At 38.5% G+C, this 18,375-nt stretch overlaps 2 protein-coding genes across 3 annotated transcripts; one reads left to right on the top strand and one right to left on the bottom strand.

Annotated features, from left to right (window-relative positions):
- Positions 1-122: 122 nt before the first annotated feature.
- On the bottom strand, positions 123-7,408 carry eef1akmt2 (EEF1A lysine methyltransferase 2). The gene is made up of 6 exons (XM_007545370.2): positions 7,252-7,408; positions 6,850-6,915; positions 5,517-5,631; positions 4,315-4,422; positions 1,971-2,187; positions 123-601 (listed from the first exon to the last, which is right to left on the bottom strand). Exons 1-6 carry the CDS (start codon positions 7,359-7,361, stop codon positions 504-506), a joined length of 714 nt encoding a protein of 237 aa, XP_007545432.1. The 5' UTR covers positions 7,362-7,408; the 3' UTR covers positions 123-503.
- abraxas2 (abraxas 2, BRISC complex subunit) lies at positions 2,210-18,375 on the top strand. Of its 2 annotated transcripts, none has more exons than XM_007545369.2 (10): positions 2,210-3,047; positions 7,459-7,543; positions 9,417-9,507; positions 9,768-9,804; positions 10,147-10,213; positions 10,447-10,637; positions 11,682-11,801; positions 13,141-13,225; positions 13,324-13,441; positions 14,444-18,375. In XM_007545369.2, exons 1-10 carry the CDS (start codon positions 2,977-2,979, stop codon positions 15,010-15,012), a joined length of 1,434 nt encoding a protein of 477 aa, XP_007545431.2. In that variant the 5' UTR covers positions 2,210-2,976; the 3' UTR covers positions 15,013-18,375. The 2 variants fall into 2 exon arrangements, with proteins under 2 accessions (XP_007545431.2, XP_007545430.2); XM_007545368.2 differs by having other exon boundaries at positions 2,211-3,047; positions 11,679-11,801.

Here is an 18,375-nt window from a genome sequence, read left to right as displayed (position 1 = left end):
ACAAATTAGATTGGGCCTATTCTCTGCATGGTTGGAAAGGCAAATTTAATTTACAACCTAGCGAGAGAGAACACTGGCTTCCTGTGTGTTGGGATTCTCAAAGAAAACATTACAAAGACATGTCAGGGATTACATTTTAATTTATGGAATGAGGAAAAATATTCAGCAAAACATGAATGGACTGCTAGGTCTCCCTGCAAGTACAAACTAAATCTAGACTTCTGTTTGATTAAAAAAAAAAAAGTCACGATAACTGAAAGTATTAGCATTGTGTTTAAAATCAAACAAAGTACTATACAACAATCAAACTGAATGATTAAAAAAAAATCTGAGTGAACTGAAACAACAAAATCTCAATTTAGTATAAAGAAAAAAATCCCAGTCAACTACTGTGGATTTGCTTTATTGCAATACACTATAGTCATGATTTGTACAAAAGATCAAACTCAAATAGAAAAAAAAAGTAAATTAAAAAAGACAAACATTCACTTGAGAAACGTCAATCAACGGACTCTCTTGAAGATTAGTGCTGCCACACTGTTGCCAATTCTTCCTCCAAACTGGAAGCTGGGGGTAGGCAACTCCTGTACGAATTCAAACCCTGTAAAAAAACAAAAAAAACAACACAGAATACTGCCAAGTTAAGAAATACCCATCAAAACACAAGCAGTCACTCATTTCTTTTGGGCTATAAGTAACTAAAAAGAGGTTAAGCCGGCAGGAAAGTGAGACAACCATCCGTCCACCATCTGTGCTGCTTCCCGGGGTCTAGTAAAGGCAAGCTGTCAGTGTGAAAGAGGAGATCTCGAGGCTGTTCGGCCCCCTGCAGGCTCTCCAGAGTGACTGCAGGGAGACAAGTGACAACCAGTGGATGCTTGCCTAAATTTTAACTGTACAGGCCGTTGTTCCCTGCAGCTTAACAACCTGTCAAGTAATTATTGTGACTTGAGGAACTGTATGTGGTTTTTTCTGGACTGAGAGTTAGACAACAAAACAGTTTGAGATAAAGCTGCTGCATGCCAGAGACACAGCACTGGAAAAAAATATATATATTGTTGTGCCAGAGACGATCAGCAAAGTTTGGCAGCTCCTTTTCAGCTCAACTAGCATTCGTCTGAATGTGTGGTTTTGTATTATTTTAACCCAATTTTAGCTCTGAAAATAGTTAGTGTTTCCCCCAATCTCAGTATTACGAATTTCACACGTATAGCACGATTTCTCCATGTTTCACTAGGTTAAATGTAAATCATTGAAGACATAATGATTTAAATACAAGACCTTCATGACTATTTATTTAAAAAAGAACTCAATAACCTAACTTGCTTAAAAACTTAACTAACTTTTTGTACAACTTTAAACTTGTCTTGGGTATTTGGTTTTGGATCTGACAGGCAAGTCAATTCGCTTCGCTTTGCATTCAAGTAACCAAACTAACACCTTTTCAAAAGTCAGCTAAGCAACAGCTATTGCTGACCGAGACGTGCTTTAGCAAGCTAACAATTGAAATACAATGTTTTAAAGCCAAACTTTATCAAACACACGTTCTCCTAAAAGATGTGGTAGCCAATAACGAAAGAAGAATTTTCTGGTATTAATTCACTTCTAATTTTACTTCGTTTAGCCATAAATTTGTTGTTTCTTGGCCTAAATAATTATGACACCACAACTGCCTGACTTAGTATTGATTCAAGGATGGTTGTACACAAATACACACCACACTTTTCAGACTTTTATTTGCATCAAATCTTAACCAATGTTTAGTTTTTCTCCCACATCACAATCATGCACCACTACTGTCACATAAAATGCATCATTTCCTACTGAGGCTTTGTGAGGCCTCAGTAGGAAATGTTTAGATCCGTTTTCCAGGAATACACTATGAAATATATAATTTAAAGTTGAAACTATTCAAACAAACTCGACAACACATGAGCACGTTTTAACATCAGAAACAATGGATTTCCTCTCACCTTCACAGAATCTCTCCAGCAGCTGCTCTTTTGTCCAGTTACAGGAGGTGATGGCAAAGATGCCGCTGTCCTTAAGAGCATCTCTTAGGTTGTGGACATACAGTTTTTTGCCCTCCTTGTTGTCGTCTGGTTTTAAACTAATTGCATCAAAAGTTCCTTTGTCAATGCAGACATCAAAACCTGCGAGTTCTCCACCGCAGTTCAGGAAATCCGTCTCCTAAAAATAGTGGAAAGGTGAAAATTTGCTGGTTCACTCCACGGTAGGAAATGGAAATAGTCATGTTTCTACTACTTCTACACAAGCTTCAGAATCAACAGTGGCACTATTGAGAGAGCGAACCCTCTTTTCTGGACAGAGCACAAAAATACCAGACCTCCAGTGTGAATCCAGCAGCCACATACTCAACAGCCGGGTCCCACAAAGTATGAGCTTCATGAAGGAATATCAACATTGGCTATACCTGGGCTTAGAAATCTAGAAATATTTTTTTGCAGATGACCAACATATAGGCATGCAGAACTAAATGATGCTCAAGTGTGAACTGAGGGGGACTTGAGATGGTTTCAGAACTATAACTGACCTATAAAAGGCAAACACGCTCTGATTATTTTGGCAACCTCCAACACTGCATAAATGATAGCGATGCCAACATTCCTCCCTCTCACATGCTCACACCACTGTGCTTCCCCTGTCCAGCGGGGGTCAATATTGACTTTTGATGGCAGCCCTCCTGCCCGGGCAGAGAGCACACCTTTGTGGGTGTGTTCATGTAGAACAGTGGTGTCTAAAGTCGGTCCCTCCAGGAACCGCTGTTGTCCTGCGTGTTTTAGTCCTTTCCCTGGCTCAACACACCTGAATCAAATTATGGTTCATTAGCAGGGGGCAGTTAGGACCATTTGATTCAGCAGTGTTGGAGCAGAAAGTCATCTAAAACTAGCCGGACACCCATGACGAAGCTGCAAACGCATGCACATTATGTGAGAGATAACAGTCATTACGCAATTTATGGACCACCATGCGTCTATAAGCTGTTTTGATACTGGTTTATGTGGACAGCGGTGCCACTTTGGTTTGAGGTGGGAAGACCTCCATTACCTTCAAGGCTTTTCCTTGCCATCTAACTACCCCACACGGTAAACACAGCAAAGGCCTCTCAACATTGGCTGGCTCAGACTCACTCTGTGCTGAAAGCTGTGCAGTTCTACATAAATGAATCCATATAAAGGGCATCAAAATAGTATTCATGCCTTCTAAAACTGTTACTGCCAAAGTTCCAATGAGTTTAAAATAATTTTATGCGATATAAAAACACATCCTAAACCTTATATGTGAATATGAGACATGGTTTTAAGTATTTTTTTCTTACAGTATATATATCTGTACAGATTTTAAGTGGACAACTTAGGTGAAGTGATTCTTAATTTTGTGAAAAAAAAAAACAAAAAAAAGTTTCACATTGCCATGCAAATGTTCTGGTAAAATACTTCAAATAATTTAACAAAGTAAGTACCACAATCATCTGTGCATGACTTTTTCATCCAACATAATTTCTCCAGATCATTTTGATTCTCAGGCTGTCACTCTTCTGGAGTGACTAGGCAGATGCTTTTAATCTCAGCTGATGCAGAATCGTTTTACGTCTATTATTATTTTTTTAAGCTGTCCCCAAACCTCGTCTAGCTGAGTGGCCCAACCACAGTTCATTTGAAACTTCCTGGCAGACGCTTTTGATTTTCTATGTGCTGGTAAAAAATTTTTATGCTGGTGATGCCTAACAACATGTTCACAACTTTTGCGTTTTTTTTTGTTTGTTTGTTTTAAAGGTCAAAACATCAGTGATCTCCAAAGATACTTCAATAAGCTGAGTCAAGATGATTCTGTGGGTTTGGTTGGCTAACTTCATGTTTGCTGACACAAGAAACGGTACTTTAAGATCACCTGAAAATATCTACAAAACAAACCTGGCATTTAATGTGGATTATAGGTGTGTTTGACATTGATAAAGATTTGTGTATATAAACAAAAAAGAAGTCATTTTGATTGTATAACTTTCTAAGAGTGCAAACAACTGTAGAGAAGCTGGGGAAGGGTATGTTTTGATGTCCATATTTATTTTTCTTCTTTGTAAAAATGACAGCGACACTCGTATGTTTTTCCTCACGCTAAGAACATTTACTATACCATAAACATGGAAGCCATTCCTTAATTATAAAGAATCATGAATATGACTGTCCAATTTCACATCTGCTGCACAACAGCTAATATCTTTAGCATCTCAGTGGACGTTTCTTTGCATTTATTTCATGTTCAGAGCTATTGATTACATGACAAACTTCAACCCACCTTTACAGTGACGTCAGTTAAGCCCTCTGCCTTCAGAACATTTCGGGCCAGTTCTACTGATGCTGGAGAATAATCTATACCAGTAAGGTTTCTGTATCCATGTTTTGCCTGAGAAGAAAAGAAAATCGAATTAAGATTAATGTTAGTAAAAAGTTACATACATTTTTTGTGAAAGGATAGGTTGAAGCACTTGTTCTCCTGTAAAAATTCTTTACCAAATACACAGATTGTTCAAATTCCTGAAGAGTTCTCGGAAGGGGAGGCATTTGTATTGCGCAAAAAATAAGCTTTGCAAAGAGAATAAACAATGTTCTCCTGGACTGAAAATGGGTCCAATAGGACTTGCTGACACACAGCATGTTAGTGGAAAAGTTTGTGATTTCTATTTTTGTAAAGTGAACCTTTTTAACCATTTAAAGACTAATTAACAATGTAATTGACAGAAAATAAAGATGTTTTTATCTTAAAATTGAACACTTTTAATAAAATAAACATTGTGTGGTTTTCTCATTTTTTGTATCATAATTGACACATCAGGCTTTCATCCATCCATCCATCCATCCATTTTCTTTACACCCTTGTCCCTTAGTGGGGTCGGGAGGGTTGCCGGTGCCCATCTCCAACTAACGTTCCGGGCGAGAGGTGGGGTGCACCCTGGACAGGTCGCCAGTCTGTCGCAGGGCAACACAGAGACAAACAATCATGCATATACACACTCACACCTAGGGGCAATTTGGAGAGGCCAATTAACCTGACATGTTTTTGGACTGTGGGAGGAAACCGGAGTACCCGGAGAAAACCCACGCATGCACAGGGAGAACATGCAAACTCCATGCAGAAAGACCGGGGCCGGGAATCGAACCCAGAACCTTCTTACTGCAAGACAACAGCTCTCATCAGGCTTTCACTGTGATGTAATTATCCTAACAGAAAAGCTGAATTTTGACAGTTTTGCAATATGGCACAATGAAATATATGTAACTTTTTACAATTTTAGCACTATATATTACACTTCTTTTATCATGCATGTCACATTTTGATGAAAAATTTGTAAAATATATTAGCAACATATTTACATGTCAGAGCATTTTTTTAGTTTTAGAAAATCTTCCAACATTTTTAAAAGGTTTATTATCAAAATTATATATTTAGCAAAGACATGAAAGACATTTAAACTATTTTTTTTTTCACTTTGCTCACACCAGTTCAACCAAGAAGGCCCCATTTCCGGTGCCAATGTCGAGAATGGCAGCATCCTCAGGGATCTTAGCTTTCTGCATCCATCGCAGGACACGATTCATGCTTTCCTCACCAAACCTTAAAAGGAAAAAAAAAAACAATTTCAAGTTGCGGAAATTGCTGGTGAATATAGTTATGGTCATTTTTTTTTTTTTGTTTTTTGATAGATTTTGAAAACCAAAATCCAAAGAGCGCAAATAGACATGATTGGTTACAATGCTGTTTTGCAAAGGTAAAGTTGTAAAAAAAAATAAAATAAAAAAAAAAAAAAGGAAAAAAAGTCCATGGAAGTTAACCACATCAGTAAATATGATTTCCAGATTCTACCACACTAAGAAGACTGGACTGCAGCGTGACTTGGAAGAAAAACCAAATAAAAGATTACATTAATACAAAAACATTCTTATCCATTGCTGCAACATGTTTGGTTAAATAATACGATTTAAGTGCATTGATATAAAAATTTGGGTCTATATCATTATTAATATTGCTGTTAATAACGTGAATTATCTTAAAGTTAAACTGTGAATGTTCTGTAACCTCTGCATACTGCCAGGATTCTCTTGCAAAAGAGATTTTTAATCTCAATGAGATTTTCTTGGTAAAATAAAGGTTGAATACATTAAAAAAATTATATCCTCCTGACTACCAGTAGTTCATTTTTGTCCTCTGTAGAGGACATTTCTAAACTTGAATATCTGCCACCCCCTGCATTCAACTGAATTAATTCCTTTTGGTATCTGGAGAGGACATTTAGGGCTTTTCAATGATACCACATGTGAAGGGGTGCACATGTACGCATGCATTTTGTACGCATGTTTTTCTAATTCATAAAAATTGCATTCATCAGTAGTAACACATTTTATGGGACGAGACAAAGTAAGTGCATAAAATATTGCCTTACAAAGAATGTGGGATTTAAAAAAATGGTGATTGGACAATATTTTTTTTCCTGGTAGTCAGGAGGATAAGGTAAAGCACATCAAAGGAAATGTCGGACTTTGAAGAAGGTAATTTGACAAAATAACTGAAAAATGTTCAGAAATAATTCTGTTTGGTAATACTCTCCTAGAATAGAAAAACGTTTCTTCAGATTTGATGTCAAATAAAGAGAAAAATAGAGGTTGACTTTTTTTCCCCAACGCAATGATTTCAACTGTTCATTGCAACCTAGTTTGGCAAATCTGTTACTATAGTACAAAATAGTTCAGCATTTGAAAAGCTGTTCAAAAACCAATGCAGCAATTTGTGAATAGAGTGATCAGCACAAAAAAAATACAGAAAACTTCTTCCTACCATATTTCGCCAACGTCTCCAATGTCTTTAAACGTCTCTAGCTCTTTCTGGTATGCTTCCTCCCAACTGTAGAATAAGAAAACCATTGAAAACCAGTGTAGTATACTCAAGAATGCAAACACTAAAATGCTGCAGCCTTATAAAACAGAAAATGCATTGTTTAGTGACGACATAGCGAGCCTATGCGTTTTAGGCCAATAAGCTACATTAACAGTTCAACTTCATTCTAGCTACTTATACCGATATCATATTTAAAAAAATGTTGTCCCCAGTGAATCAATGCATTGTCGAAATACTCTAGGTGACAGTTCTTCAAGCTAAAAACATGTAGCTCCCAGCTAACTGTCACGTTGAGCCGTCAATATCAAGCTTCATGCAAACATTAAGACAATCAACTCTTACTATTCTTTGGTTCCGAGTTTTGACGTTTCAAAATCATCATCGGAATATTTATCTTCTTCTGAATTCGAGCAGTTTCCACAACCATGTGAGTCCTGTCTAGCATCTGCCATGTTGCTGCGGGTTCACAGCAGTGGCAGCCTACATTTCCCACAAGGAATTGCGTCAAAGGAGCGTGTCCTTAAACGTAGGGGGCATTGGGATTGATAGGGATGTTTCCATCATGGCGGCATCCATTTCAGGCTACACCTTCAGTTCTGTGTGTTATCACAGCGCTAACAGCAACTCAGATCATGTAAGTTGACGGAAAATGGTCTCCAATGGCCACGGTTTAGTGCTCACGTAGGTCTGTGTAGTTCGTTGGTGTGTATTATGATTTATTGATAGCTTTAGTTTGTGTTGTTTTCCTGTGTCATCCTGGTTCCGTCTAACTACCGGCTTGTATGCTATGGTTAGAGAAACACGAAGACAGGATTGTCAACCTTCTGAAAATCTAATGTATTAAATTAGCAGGAAATAATGTGAATTTGTATAAATAAATGTAGGATGCTGTGTGCATAAACACCGGTTATACAGCTATACACACTTCTATATGGAAAGTTAGGTTTCCAGGAAATATCCAGTAGTTAGCTACTTAGCATGATAGCCAAAGTCAACTGACTTCCGTATATCGGTACAGATGATGTCTGCTTCTAACGTCGGTTTTTGAGCATTAAAATGCTGACTGTGTTTTTATAAAGGGGTAACACGGTTAAATGATAGCCGGTAGGATCGAATAACTAAAGTTATAGCTCTTGTTTCCTTGTGTCTTTTTAGCATAGCCAAATTAGCTTGTTAGCCAGTTTGCTAATAGCTATTGCTCAACTTGTTTTTAAATGCCATTCTGTTTTCTCTAGTTTTATTGATTTGGGTTGGTTGCTGTCAAAAGTCAAGAGTTACACTGTATGACAAATGGAAGCAAAATAAACTTTTAACATTAAGGATCATGTCAGCTGAGGTAATATCAGCTGGTGTGTTTACATCTTCGAGATCTAAAAAGTGGGCCTTGATAGCTTTGTTCCTGCAAGGCAAAGTACAGGTTTAACTGCATTCCTGGCTAAACATCTGTCAGCTGTCATCTCTGTGCAGATAAAGGAATTGTATAGAACTGAGCTAAAGTTCAAGTAGCATTAACGCAGTTTAAAAGAGTAAAACTTACGGCTTAGAAGCTGTGAAAAGTTATTGCATGTATTCTTTTTAAAGGCAAATGTATTCATGTCCCACCTAATGAATTACTGAAATTGTTGGTCTTAAATTTTATCCTGACCTCTTTTCACTTACAGTGCCTTGAAGTATTAATTCCCTTTGGACTCTATACTTGAACCTACAAATTATATCAAGATTTATGTTATGGATCAAAACAAAGTAGTGCATAATTGTAAATGAATTGAGATGTTTTTGTTTTTTCAAAAAAAAGAGAAGAAAATAAGTACTTGTGGTATGCATTTGTATGTAGCACATACAAATCACAATCTATGTCGTGTTGTAGTTAAAGCTGCAGATGTTTTGTGGTATGTCTGTGGTAGTTTTGCATTTCCAGAGCCATACATTATTTCCTCTTCTTTGTAAAATAGCTCAAATTTTGTCAGGTTAGAAGGAGAGCTTTGGTTAACACTGATTATCATAAATCATTGTGATTAGCTGGAATGTTATCTCATCAGTATTTCTGTGCACTATTAAAGTGCAGGCTGTACTAAGCAAGCTTTAGGGTATTTTTTGACTTGCGGTGGACCACTGCCTTTTTTGCACCTTTGATGTTTGGTCATCGATGCCACACATTTTAGCTCTTCTGTGTATTTAGGTCAAACCAAAAAGTCTGCTTACAGCTGTGGTTTGACATTTGGCTTTGACATAATTTGTTTTTGTCTTTCTTTTCCAAAACAATCTTAATGGTAAATGCCTCCAGGCGAGCAGCTGGGGGCATTTTCCCCCGCTGCTTAAACAATAGACACAGGAATGACGGTAAACGTGTATAGATGTCCACAGAGAGTCTAGTTTAAAGGCAACAGAAATCATGATAATACAATTTGTATGTATGTCTGTGTTGAAACAAATGTTTATCAAGCAGTTTTGTGAATTCAATAATTATGCCTCCACTTTGGGTCGTGAAAATGTATTTTGTTCTGCAGGAGGGCTTCCTATTAGGAGATGTAAGGCAGGAAGAGACTGTCAGCATCAGTGATGCACAGATTAGCAGTTCGGAGCTGGTGCAGGTAGTAGGTAAGCAGCTTAATAATATGGAAGTCAATCGATTTAAGCGAGTTAACATACCACAGTTGAACGGTCAACATTTTGCATATTTTTCTAGAATTTAATTTGACTTAAAGCAAGCAATCATATAAAGTGAAATGATGGCTTAAAAAAGTATAGTCTATTTGCTGTGTTTTTCCACACTTATCCTTGCATTTGGATAATGCTTTAAAAAGTATAGATATGATTACTTGTAACTAAAACAGATATTGTCGTTCTTTCCCTTGCAGAAATTCATAATCATGACCCTTGTGCACATTTATTTAGGTAAGCAATTGCTTTTTTTATTTGCGCTTAAACTTCTTTTGTTAAAATGCCTGATAATCTGCAGATTTATCTTTTGATAATGGGCTGCAGGATGTTTGGCTTTGTTACCTAAAGAAAACCAGTTTTTGTGCATGTAAAACCGTATCTAGTATGTTGGTGGGTGGGTATCTGCTGCAGGAACTCGATGCAAGGTGTCTTAGTCACCTTGTGATTTTAAATTGACAGTGGACAGTAGATGGCTCCCTCTGACAAGACTAGGTATCATTGGAGGTCTGGCAGAAGAGGAGTATGAATCTGATGAATAAATTTGAACTGACTTTGCCCCTCCCCCCTTCTTCTCAGCTTTTACGACTTTGCAGGTAAAGTCAGTGAAGAAAATCTCAACAGCATTCTTAAAGATAGGCGAAAAGTAAGTCATTTCTTTGTTTACATTCAGATGTTCTCTCCTTGATGGAAAAACAAAAACCAAAAAAAATGATTTCAGTGTTTTTATTTTTACTCGTTTTTATATTTTATGTATATTTTTACATATTCATATTAAATTAACTGCAAACTGCGATTTTGATATTTCTCTGTATGGTGTTTTAAGCATCTGACTGAAATCCAATTTCTTTTCAAACAAACGTATCTTTGACTGTGTAGAATGTCATCGGTTGGTATCGATTCCGGAGGAACACGCAGCAGCAGATGTCGTTCAGGGAGCAGATCATCCACAAACAGCTCACTCAGCTGCTCGGTGTGCCCGACCTCGTCTTCCTTCTTTTTAGCTTCATCTCTACAGCCAACAGCTCCACGCACGCACTGGAGTATGTGCTCTTCAGGCCAAACCGAAGGTGCCACAGAATCACATTATCTCTTCAGAACGTTTGTCTGATCATCTGATTCTTTAGCCACAGTTAGTTTTGTCTTTTTGCACATGTCTTGTTTGAATTTAAGCTTACACCTCAAATACTCCTGTACTTCTGGAGTATTTGGCGACACAGACAAATATATTGGCTCTTGTGGAAAACAAATCTTACATGCCTTAAAATGACTTCACCTTTATCGTAGTAGCATTATTTACACAGAAAAGATTAGGCAAAAAACAATCCAGCCTGTTTATTAACAGGCTGGGATCCAGTGGTGAGAAAAAATGGGTAACCAACTACCAAATGGTAATCCATGACTTTCTGTTTCTATGAGATGTATGCTTGTATTCTTTTTAGCCTCTGACGGCTAAGCTGTAGCAAACCATCATTATCTCAGAATGTTAAAAAAAAAAAGACAAGTTGGGGTCAATGAGTCGCCTTCACAACCATTAAATCTTATCCGCATTCCGACTGGTTATAAGTGAGGTATGCAAGGCCAGTGCTGCTCCACCTGAAGCAAACCTAGAAAGTGTGTTACCTATTTTTCTTTGTTCAACCCTTAGTGGACTAATGGCATAATGCTACAAGCGATTATGCCTTATCAATTCTAGTAGCTTTAGCTGTCTGTATGATAATATTATACTACCTGTATTAGTCATTTACACTGGAAACGTAGGAAAAGGAATCATTAATTAGGTCGAGGCTAAGGTGTTGGGAAAAATAAAAGCTGGAATGTTTGCAGATCAAATTTTAAGTTTAGTGTCAATTTTGTTGCAAACAGCTTCACAGCTCTGTTAGCGATCCCACCAATTTGACTCATTCGTGTTCTAATTTTAGACACTGATCTTAAGGTTCTGAGTTAGGAAAAAAAAAAAAGCATGAACACAAAACCTTCACCTGAATAGTAAAATGTGTGTGATGTATTGCAAAGTTGTCATTTCGGTTGTTAAAAAAAATGAAATGGTTTGAAAAGGAGAGTTTTTTTTTTTTTTTTTTTACAGGGACTAACTGGTCATTTCTTCTCAGTAGGTACAACCAGAGGATTATACTCACGATCCCAAATCTCGGCAACACCAGCCAGCAGGAATACAAACTCTCCTCAGTACCCAACACCTCACTCAACTATGCCAAGGTCATCAAAGAGCACGGGTAAGTCTCAGGCTCCTATTTTTATGCTACTTCTGAGCCACTGCTAACGAAGTTCACTTGGTCACTCTTATCTCCTGATATGTCAAAGTGCTACAGCCATCTGTACCTGATGGGATTTTTTGTGTGTGTGTGTTTGAGCCACCAAAATAGTAATAGATTGTGTTGGGTTCTTCGTATCGATGTCTCTCAAAGGAGATGACAAGTTTCTAGAGATCCAACAACAGAACCAACGGAATTTGTTTCTACTTGAGTACACAAAAAACTTGCACGTGGCATTTTCTAATGTCTTCAGTCAAGCCCGAAATTATTTTAAAGTATAATTTGAACATTCTTTCTGACTGGAAGGAAGCAATATTTACGTTTCTGGGTTGCAGGGTAGCCAAACCAGAGTTCTGACTGGATACTAAATGTCTGTAGAGAGTTAAGTATTAGCAGTCATGCTAATATATGGCCAACAATGGTTTGACGGCTGTAATACTAAAAAAAAATGTTTTCCATTGATTATTGAGAAGAGGATAATTTACTTTGAACTTGTCATGTTTTTTAATTAAATCTGAATACAAAAACAAAAGGAAAAATAGTTTTCTCTCAAATTATACGACTTGAACATTGTGTTATTAATCTCTTGGCAGATGTCTGTGTAAAAAGATAACTTTAAATTTTAACTTGCCAGCTGTATTAGTAAATTTGGTGGCAGCTGTACAACGACTGATAAGGGTGTAGGAGTGCAACTGCTCCACCTTTGTGCAGTGGCATGCTTTTCGCTCTAAACATGAACATAAAATGACTTGCAGCAGCTGTTAATATTAGCATAATAAAAGAAAATTAAGTTGATCTGATCATGGGAACAGGTGTGTGTGTGTGAGTGAGAGAGAGAGACTGGCATCAATATTTATGTAAATTATTATTTAAATTGCTATGCTATTTTGGCTTTGGTATCTGGCTGCTAGCTCTTTCTTGCTGGGGTGGGTAACCCTAATTTGAATGCGCTCGTCTAGCTTTCCTTTCAACACTATAGATGGTGTAGCACTGATGGCTGAGCCCAGGGGAAGGCTGGTATGCGACAGCCAGCACATGCGTTGGCTTGTGTCTTTGTGTCTAAACTTAGATCCACTGTTTCTACTGCAGATCAGCTTTGACCAGACCTCTTGGATTTAGTCAGGCCTTCCTGTCCAAATGTCCTCGCTCAACATGCAAAGGAAATCTTTTGCAGTATTGACATTTTAATGTCTTAGACAGGGCTTTGGTTGACGATCCTTTTTTTTAATTAAGTCTGTACTTTGCAATCGTTGTATCAGCAAAAAACAAAATAAACATTTGATTTTTAATATTTCCTCAGTGCCGAGTTCTTTGACAAAGATGGTGTAATGAAGGATATCCGAACAATATTCCAAGTCTACAATGCGCTACAAGACAAAGTGCAGGTGAGTTTCTTGGCAAATGTGTCGAAAATTTGCTTACTACTTGATGCAAAACAGTTCAGGCAGTAAAAATGCTTTTCACCTTCTTCTCTTATCCTCAGGCTGTTTGTGGAGAGGTGGAGCAAAGTGAACGTGTTAGAGAAAAACTTCAAGACGAGGTGAACAAACTCAAACAGCAGATCGCTCTCAGGAAACGCTTAGCTGCAGAGGAGGAAAGAAGTACGTATCCACTTTGGGCTCTAAAGACAAGATGAAGGACAAAAATGATACTCCTATTGTTCCAATAGATTAAATGCAGTGCCTTGCAAAAGTTTTTATACCCATAGATGGATAGATAAATTGCTAGATATCATTCACCTAAACTAACAAGTTTATGTCTCACAATTTAGGTTTGATCAGGCGGCACATTGTAACTCTAGTAGTACTGAAGAGATTGACAGATTCAAAGGGATATCTCCACAAATCTGACCAATGAGCTGGATTGCAGAAAGAATAGAACCCGTTGAAAGAAAATCACACAAGCCATGAAAGAATGCTACGAACATGTAGAAAGTGGTCTGGTCGTATTGTGACCAAAGTCAAACTTTCTGCCCTGGAAGCTAAACATTGCATCGCTTAAAGCACTACATCATCATTAATACGCAATCACACATGGTGGTGGCAGCATCATTCTGTGGGAGTGGGCGTCACTAACGGGGACAGAGTTGTGAGAGTTGATGAGAAGATGTCAGTGTTGATGGAAAACATGCTGGAGGCTGTACAAGACTGAGGTGTTAAATGTTTGTTGTTTTCGAGAGGGTTTACTTGCATTACTCTGCCATTACCACTATGTTAGCTTAAAATGTTCTCAAAGCAGCAATGTTAGTGTTTACCTTAGTAACATCTGTACAGGCCTGTACATGTGTTGTAATGGCCTAGTCAAAGTTCAGACCTAATCCATTTTGCTTGAAACTCAATCCTAACAGATGCTCTCCGTCCTGTCTGACAGAGCAAAGAAGAATGGGCAAAAACTTTCCTTTCACTTCATTAAGAAGCGTTTCTTTTTCTTGGTTTGAGGGTCTGACAACTTTTGCAGGGCACAATATCTGACAGCAAATGTTATAGTTTAATTTCTCTAACGCCACTCTAAATGCTTCACCAGTGGACGATTTGTTTTAATGCGTTTCTCCCTCCACAATGAAAACTTTGAGCAACTTTATCTCCTGTCTGTTTGCTGTAAAGGGCTCCGCGAGGACGTCCGCTCCCCGCCTGAGGAGAACACGGAACCGCGCGAGGCGTCCTCCATTCTTTCCAGAATAGCTTTTGACGCACCCTCGGCCCCGGAGCGACCCAGCACCTCACCAAACCCCCCGTCGTACACTGACCTCTTATCCCAAGACGACAATCTGCTCTCCTCCTCTTCCCCGCCAACCAGGGCCGCTCTGTTGCCTCGGCCCCAAGCCGTGGGCTCACCGGGTCACCCGTCCCCAGCCCCCGTCCAGACCGACCTGGGACTCGGTCTCAGGCAAGGAATGGGCCTCGGTGCCAGTTTGAGCCCTGTTAGCACTCCCAGCACCCCGTACCTCGGCAACGGCGATGGCTCGAGCTCTGATTCTTTAGACAGACAAGCTGCTGGGCAAGAGGACGACGATGACGAGGAGGAGGACGAAGACGACGAGGACAGTAGTGAATACGAGAACTTGGTGAGCGAAGGGTCTCATTTGCCTCTGGTCTCAGCCAGCGTTTTAGCTCAAGGCCGACCGGCTGCCCTCGGCCCCGACGGCGACTCCCGTGACTCACAAATGACATAGAAACACGCTGCAGGATGAGAGAGGGGCGCGAGTCAGCGGCACACCAGTTGGTGGGAATCTGAAGCAATCAAAGATGAGCAAATGTAGAGAAAAAGAAGTGCCAGTCCTGAACGTGAAAGGCATACACACATGGTTTCCATGTGTGTATGAACTGTGTAGTTCAGTCATATTTTAGGGGAAACCTTGCAAGGCTTTGCAGATATGTCTCACTGGGGTAAAAAAAACAACAACTTTTTTTTGTTTTTTTGTTACATATATATATATTCTTGAGGCCATTCAAGGTACTACAATGTGGACCTGTCTGATTTCCGAGTCAGATGTGGATTCCACAAAGCAATTTCTGCCAGCTGGTTGGCTAACTTGCTTGTGATAAAACGGCTCTACTCTCTACGTATGTTTTTCTGCATTCTTTGTGTCGCGTTTGCATCAAAGGCTGAAGCGTCGTTTTACTTCTTGCACAATTTATTTTTTCTTATTCCTTTTTTTTCTTTTTTCCTTTTGAGCAATCCCTTTAAGAAAGTAAAGGGACATGTTCTGCTGCCTTTGAACAATATTAAACAAAGGCAAATGATTACTGACTTATTTGACTCTGTTCTACAGCCTCTGATGATTAAAGTTGCCTGTTTAAACGATGAATAGATTTCAAGTCAAATTTACTCTGCCACTTCCATAATAGGTGCTTTATATTCATAATATGTACATGTATTGTCACATTAACAGTTTCTCTACTTTGAGAATATTAGTGACTCGTCTCTAGGATTTATGTTCACGTGTTTTGCTGCACTTAAAACTTAAGATTCCTTTCTATTTTTGCTTTACCAATGCTGACATATTGTGTTGTTTTTACAGTCTCGGCTTTTTTTTTTTTTTTTCCCCTCTCTGTCTTTATTTTCATTGTACAGGGTTCACGGGGCAAACACGGTGTACTGTAGCTTTACTAACAAAATGCTTAAAGTTCCCTTTGCTGCTGCAACACAGAGAGAGAGCCACTAGTAAAAGTTGCTTCTGTCTGTTTGTTTTTCATATAAACACCTGGCTGCTACCTTCATTTTTACCGTGCTGGTTGTCTCAATACTACTGACCGTGCTCATATAACCACTTCCAACACGCTTTATTACTGGAGCGTCTCTATGAAAGCTGTAAAGAAAGGCCTCTGGAGTGTGTCAATTTTGACAGTGGGAATGAATCTCTTTGCCTTCTTGTCTTTGCTTAGTTAACAACAACGCTAACGCATTCTCATCTGCTTGGGCCGACGTTGCGTGTGTGCACCTAGATAATGTGATTTTTTTCTTTTTCTTTTTTTCCATAAAACATGACCCTGCTTTAGTATACAGTGCCTTCCACTCTGGGCAGTCTGTGTCTGTGCTCAGAATCAAGATTTAAGGAGAGCAGTGAAAGTAGATAAACATCTTCTGTTTTTTTCCATTATCAGCTTCCAGAGGGTTTTCTTTTTGTTTTGTTTTGGTTTTTTTTTACTTAAAGGTACTGCAACTATTTCTTCACTGCCTAAATATTTGCCATGTAATAGGCATGGGCCGGTTCAGTTTCAATAAAAAGAAAATACTACAGTATCAATTTATCTCAAAAAAGATTGTAAACAAATAATCTAAATCAATTCATTAACAAAGCAAAGGCAATAGTTTTTACTGCTACTGAAATAATCTTCCTATGTTGACTGTTACCGGTATAATAACACTTCCTGAAACCTCAGTTATTTTAATTTGGTGCATGGACTACTATGCTACTCCTTTTGTGACAGTGCCATGATTTATGCGTTAGTGCTGTGTGTGCTTTCCGTAATGGGAAATGGTTACAAATGGCTTCATTTGTTTGGTATAAGCAAGGGAAAAGTGCTGTAGTTTCTTTCAGGAAGCTGGCTGGCAGTGCACAGTAAAAGAGGAGAGTATCACCCTGAGCTCTTCTGTGCTCTACACAGCAAAATCTGAAGAGTTTAGTTCATTAGGTCAGTAATTCTCAAAGTATGATAACCTTGAGTAAAGACAGTTGTTTCTGTATTTACAAAAACTAGATTGTTCAACATAACTAAAGAAAAAAAAAATACATAGAGAGCAAAAAAACTGTCCGCTTCTTAACAAACACGACTCCCTGAAAGCTGTTTACAAAATGTGACTTTATGAAAACTGGAAATATTTACAGATTGGATGTTATTCTTGACATTATGAAGACTCTGAAAACTGCCATTTTCTTTCGCATATTTTCAATATTTTACAATATTTAAAGACCGTAGCTTTTTAAAACTTCAGAATACAATGAATATAATGTATATATTGGGTAAATGGCCCATGCCTATAGACTACCTGCATCCCAAGTTTATTTCTCTTGCTGTCTGGAATGACTTCTGTATCTTAAAGTTGCAATGTTGGTTTGGTTGCCTAATTGCTTGAAACTGGAAATGCAGCCAAGTCCAATGAACTGAGAAGCCTTAAAGAAAAAGTTGATGACTGACATTTAGATCAATGCGCTTGCAGACGGCGCCCACAGGAACGGTGGATAACTGGGTTGCGGAACACCTTTTGCATGAACCGGTGATTTCTAGACACTGTTAAATTTAGCATGGACTCATGCTTGCACTGCACCAGATACATTTTGTGGAGGGGAGAGGTTTTGTCTTGTGAACAAACTCGGCTTTATTTAGGCACTCGGTTTGTATGTCTTTTTTTTTTTTTCTTGTGTGTTTTGTTTTATTTTGTTTTCCCTTGCCCTGATGTGTAATGCTAATGCATCACTGACCAGGAACTGGCACTCAGAATGACCTAGAGTAACAATCGTGCAAAGAAAAATGAAATGACTTAAATGGGCTTTTCAGGAGTGCAATTTCCTTGGAATACTGAATTAAGGAAATAAATAATGAATGTATATTAGACAGTAGTGGATAACATATAAGCAGCACTTACTGTACTGTATAAGCTTGTCTCAGATGAGTGATGTGAAGGTATAGAGCAACATTTCTCAGAGATTGTCCTCTTATAATCTTTGTTCTTCACACCCTCTGATAAAGGTTTCGTGGGCGTTGGCTCAGGTGAAACCTTTGCAGCTCCCTGGTGCAGAAGATTGACCATATGTGAGAATCTACACTGTTTAGATCGACATGTTTTCGAGTTGCAGCATAATCCAAATGTATACTCACGTACTCTCACTGTACGAGGTGACCTTTTGCTTCCTCTGTGGAGTGGACCGTAACATAATCACCTCACCTTAAAGCACAAGGTTCAGTGCACACATCTTAGATCTTCTGGAATTTTATCTGGATTTGTGTATATGATGAAAGTTGACCAAGGACTTGTTTGGTTAAGCACAGAGAACGAGGTGGTATAAACCGAGGGATAATAAATAAGACATTCA

This window comes from Poecilia formosa, unplaced genomic scaffold (genome assembly GCF_000485575.1).
Source record: "Poecilia formosa unplaced genomic scaffold, Poecilia_formosa-5.1.2 Scaffold12, whole genome shotgun sequence".
In the NCBI taxonomy this organism is placed as follows: Eukaryota; Metazoa; Chordata; class Actinopteri; order Cyprinodontiformes; family Poeciliidae; genus Poecilia; species Poecilia formosa.
The sequence above is the reverse complement of the archived record's forward strand: the minus strand, read 5'-3'. Positions and strand labels throughout refer to the sequence as shown.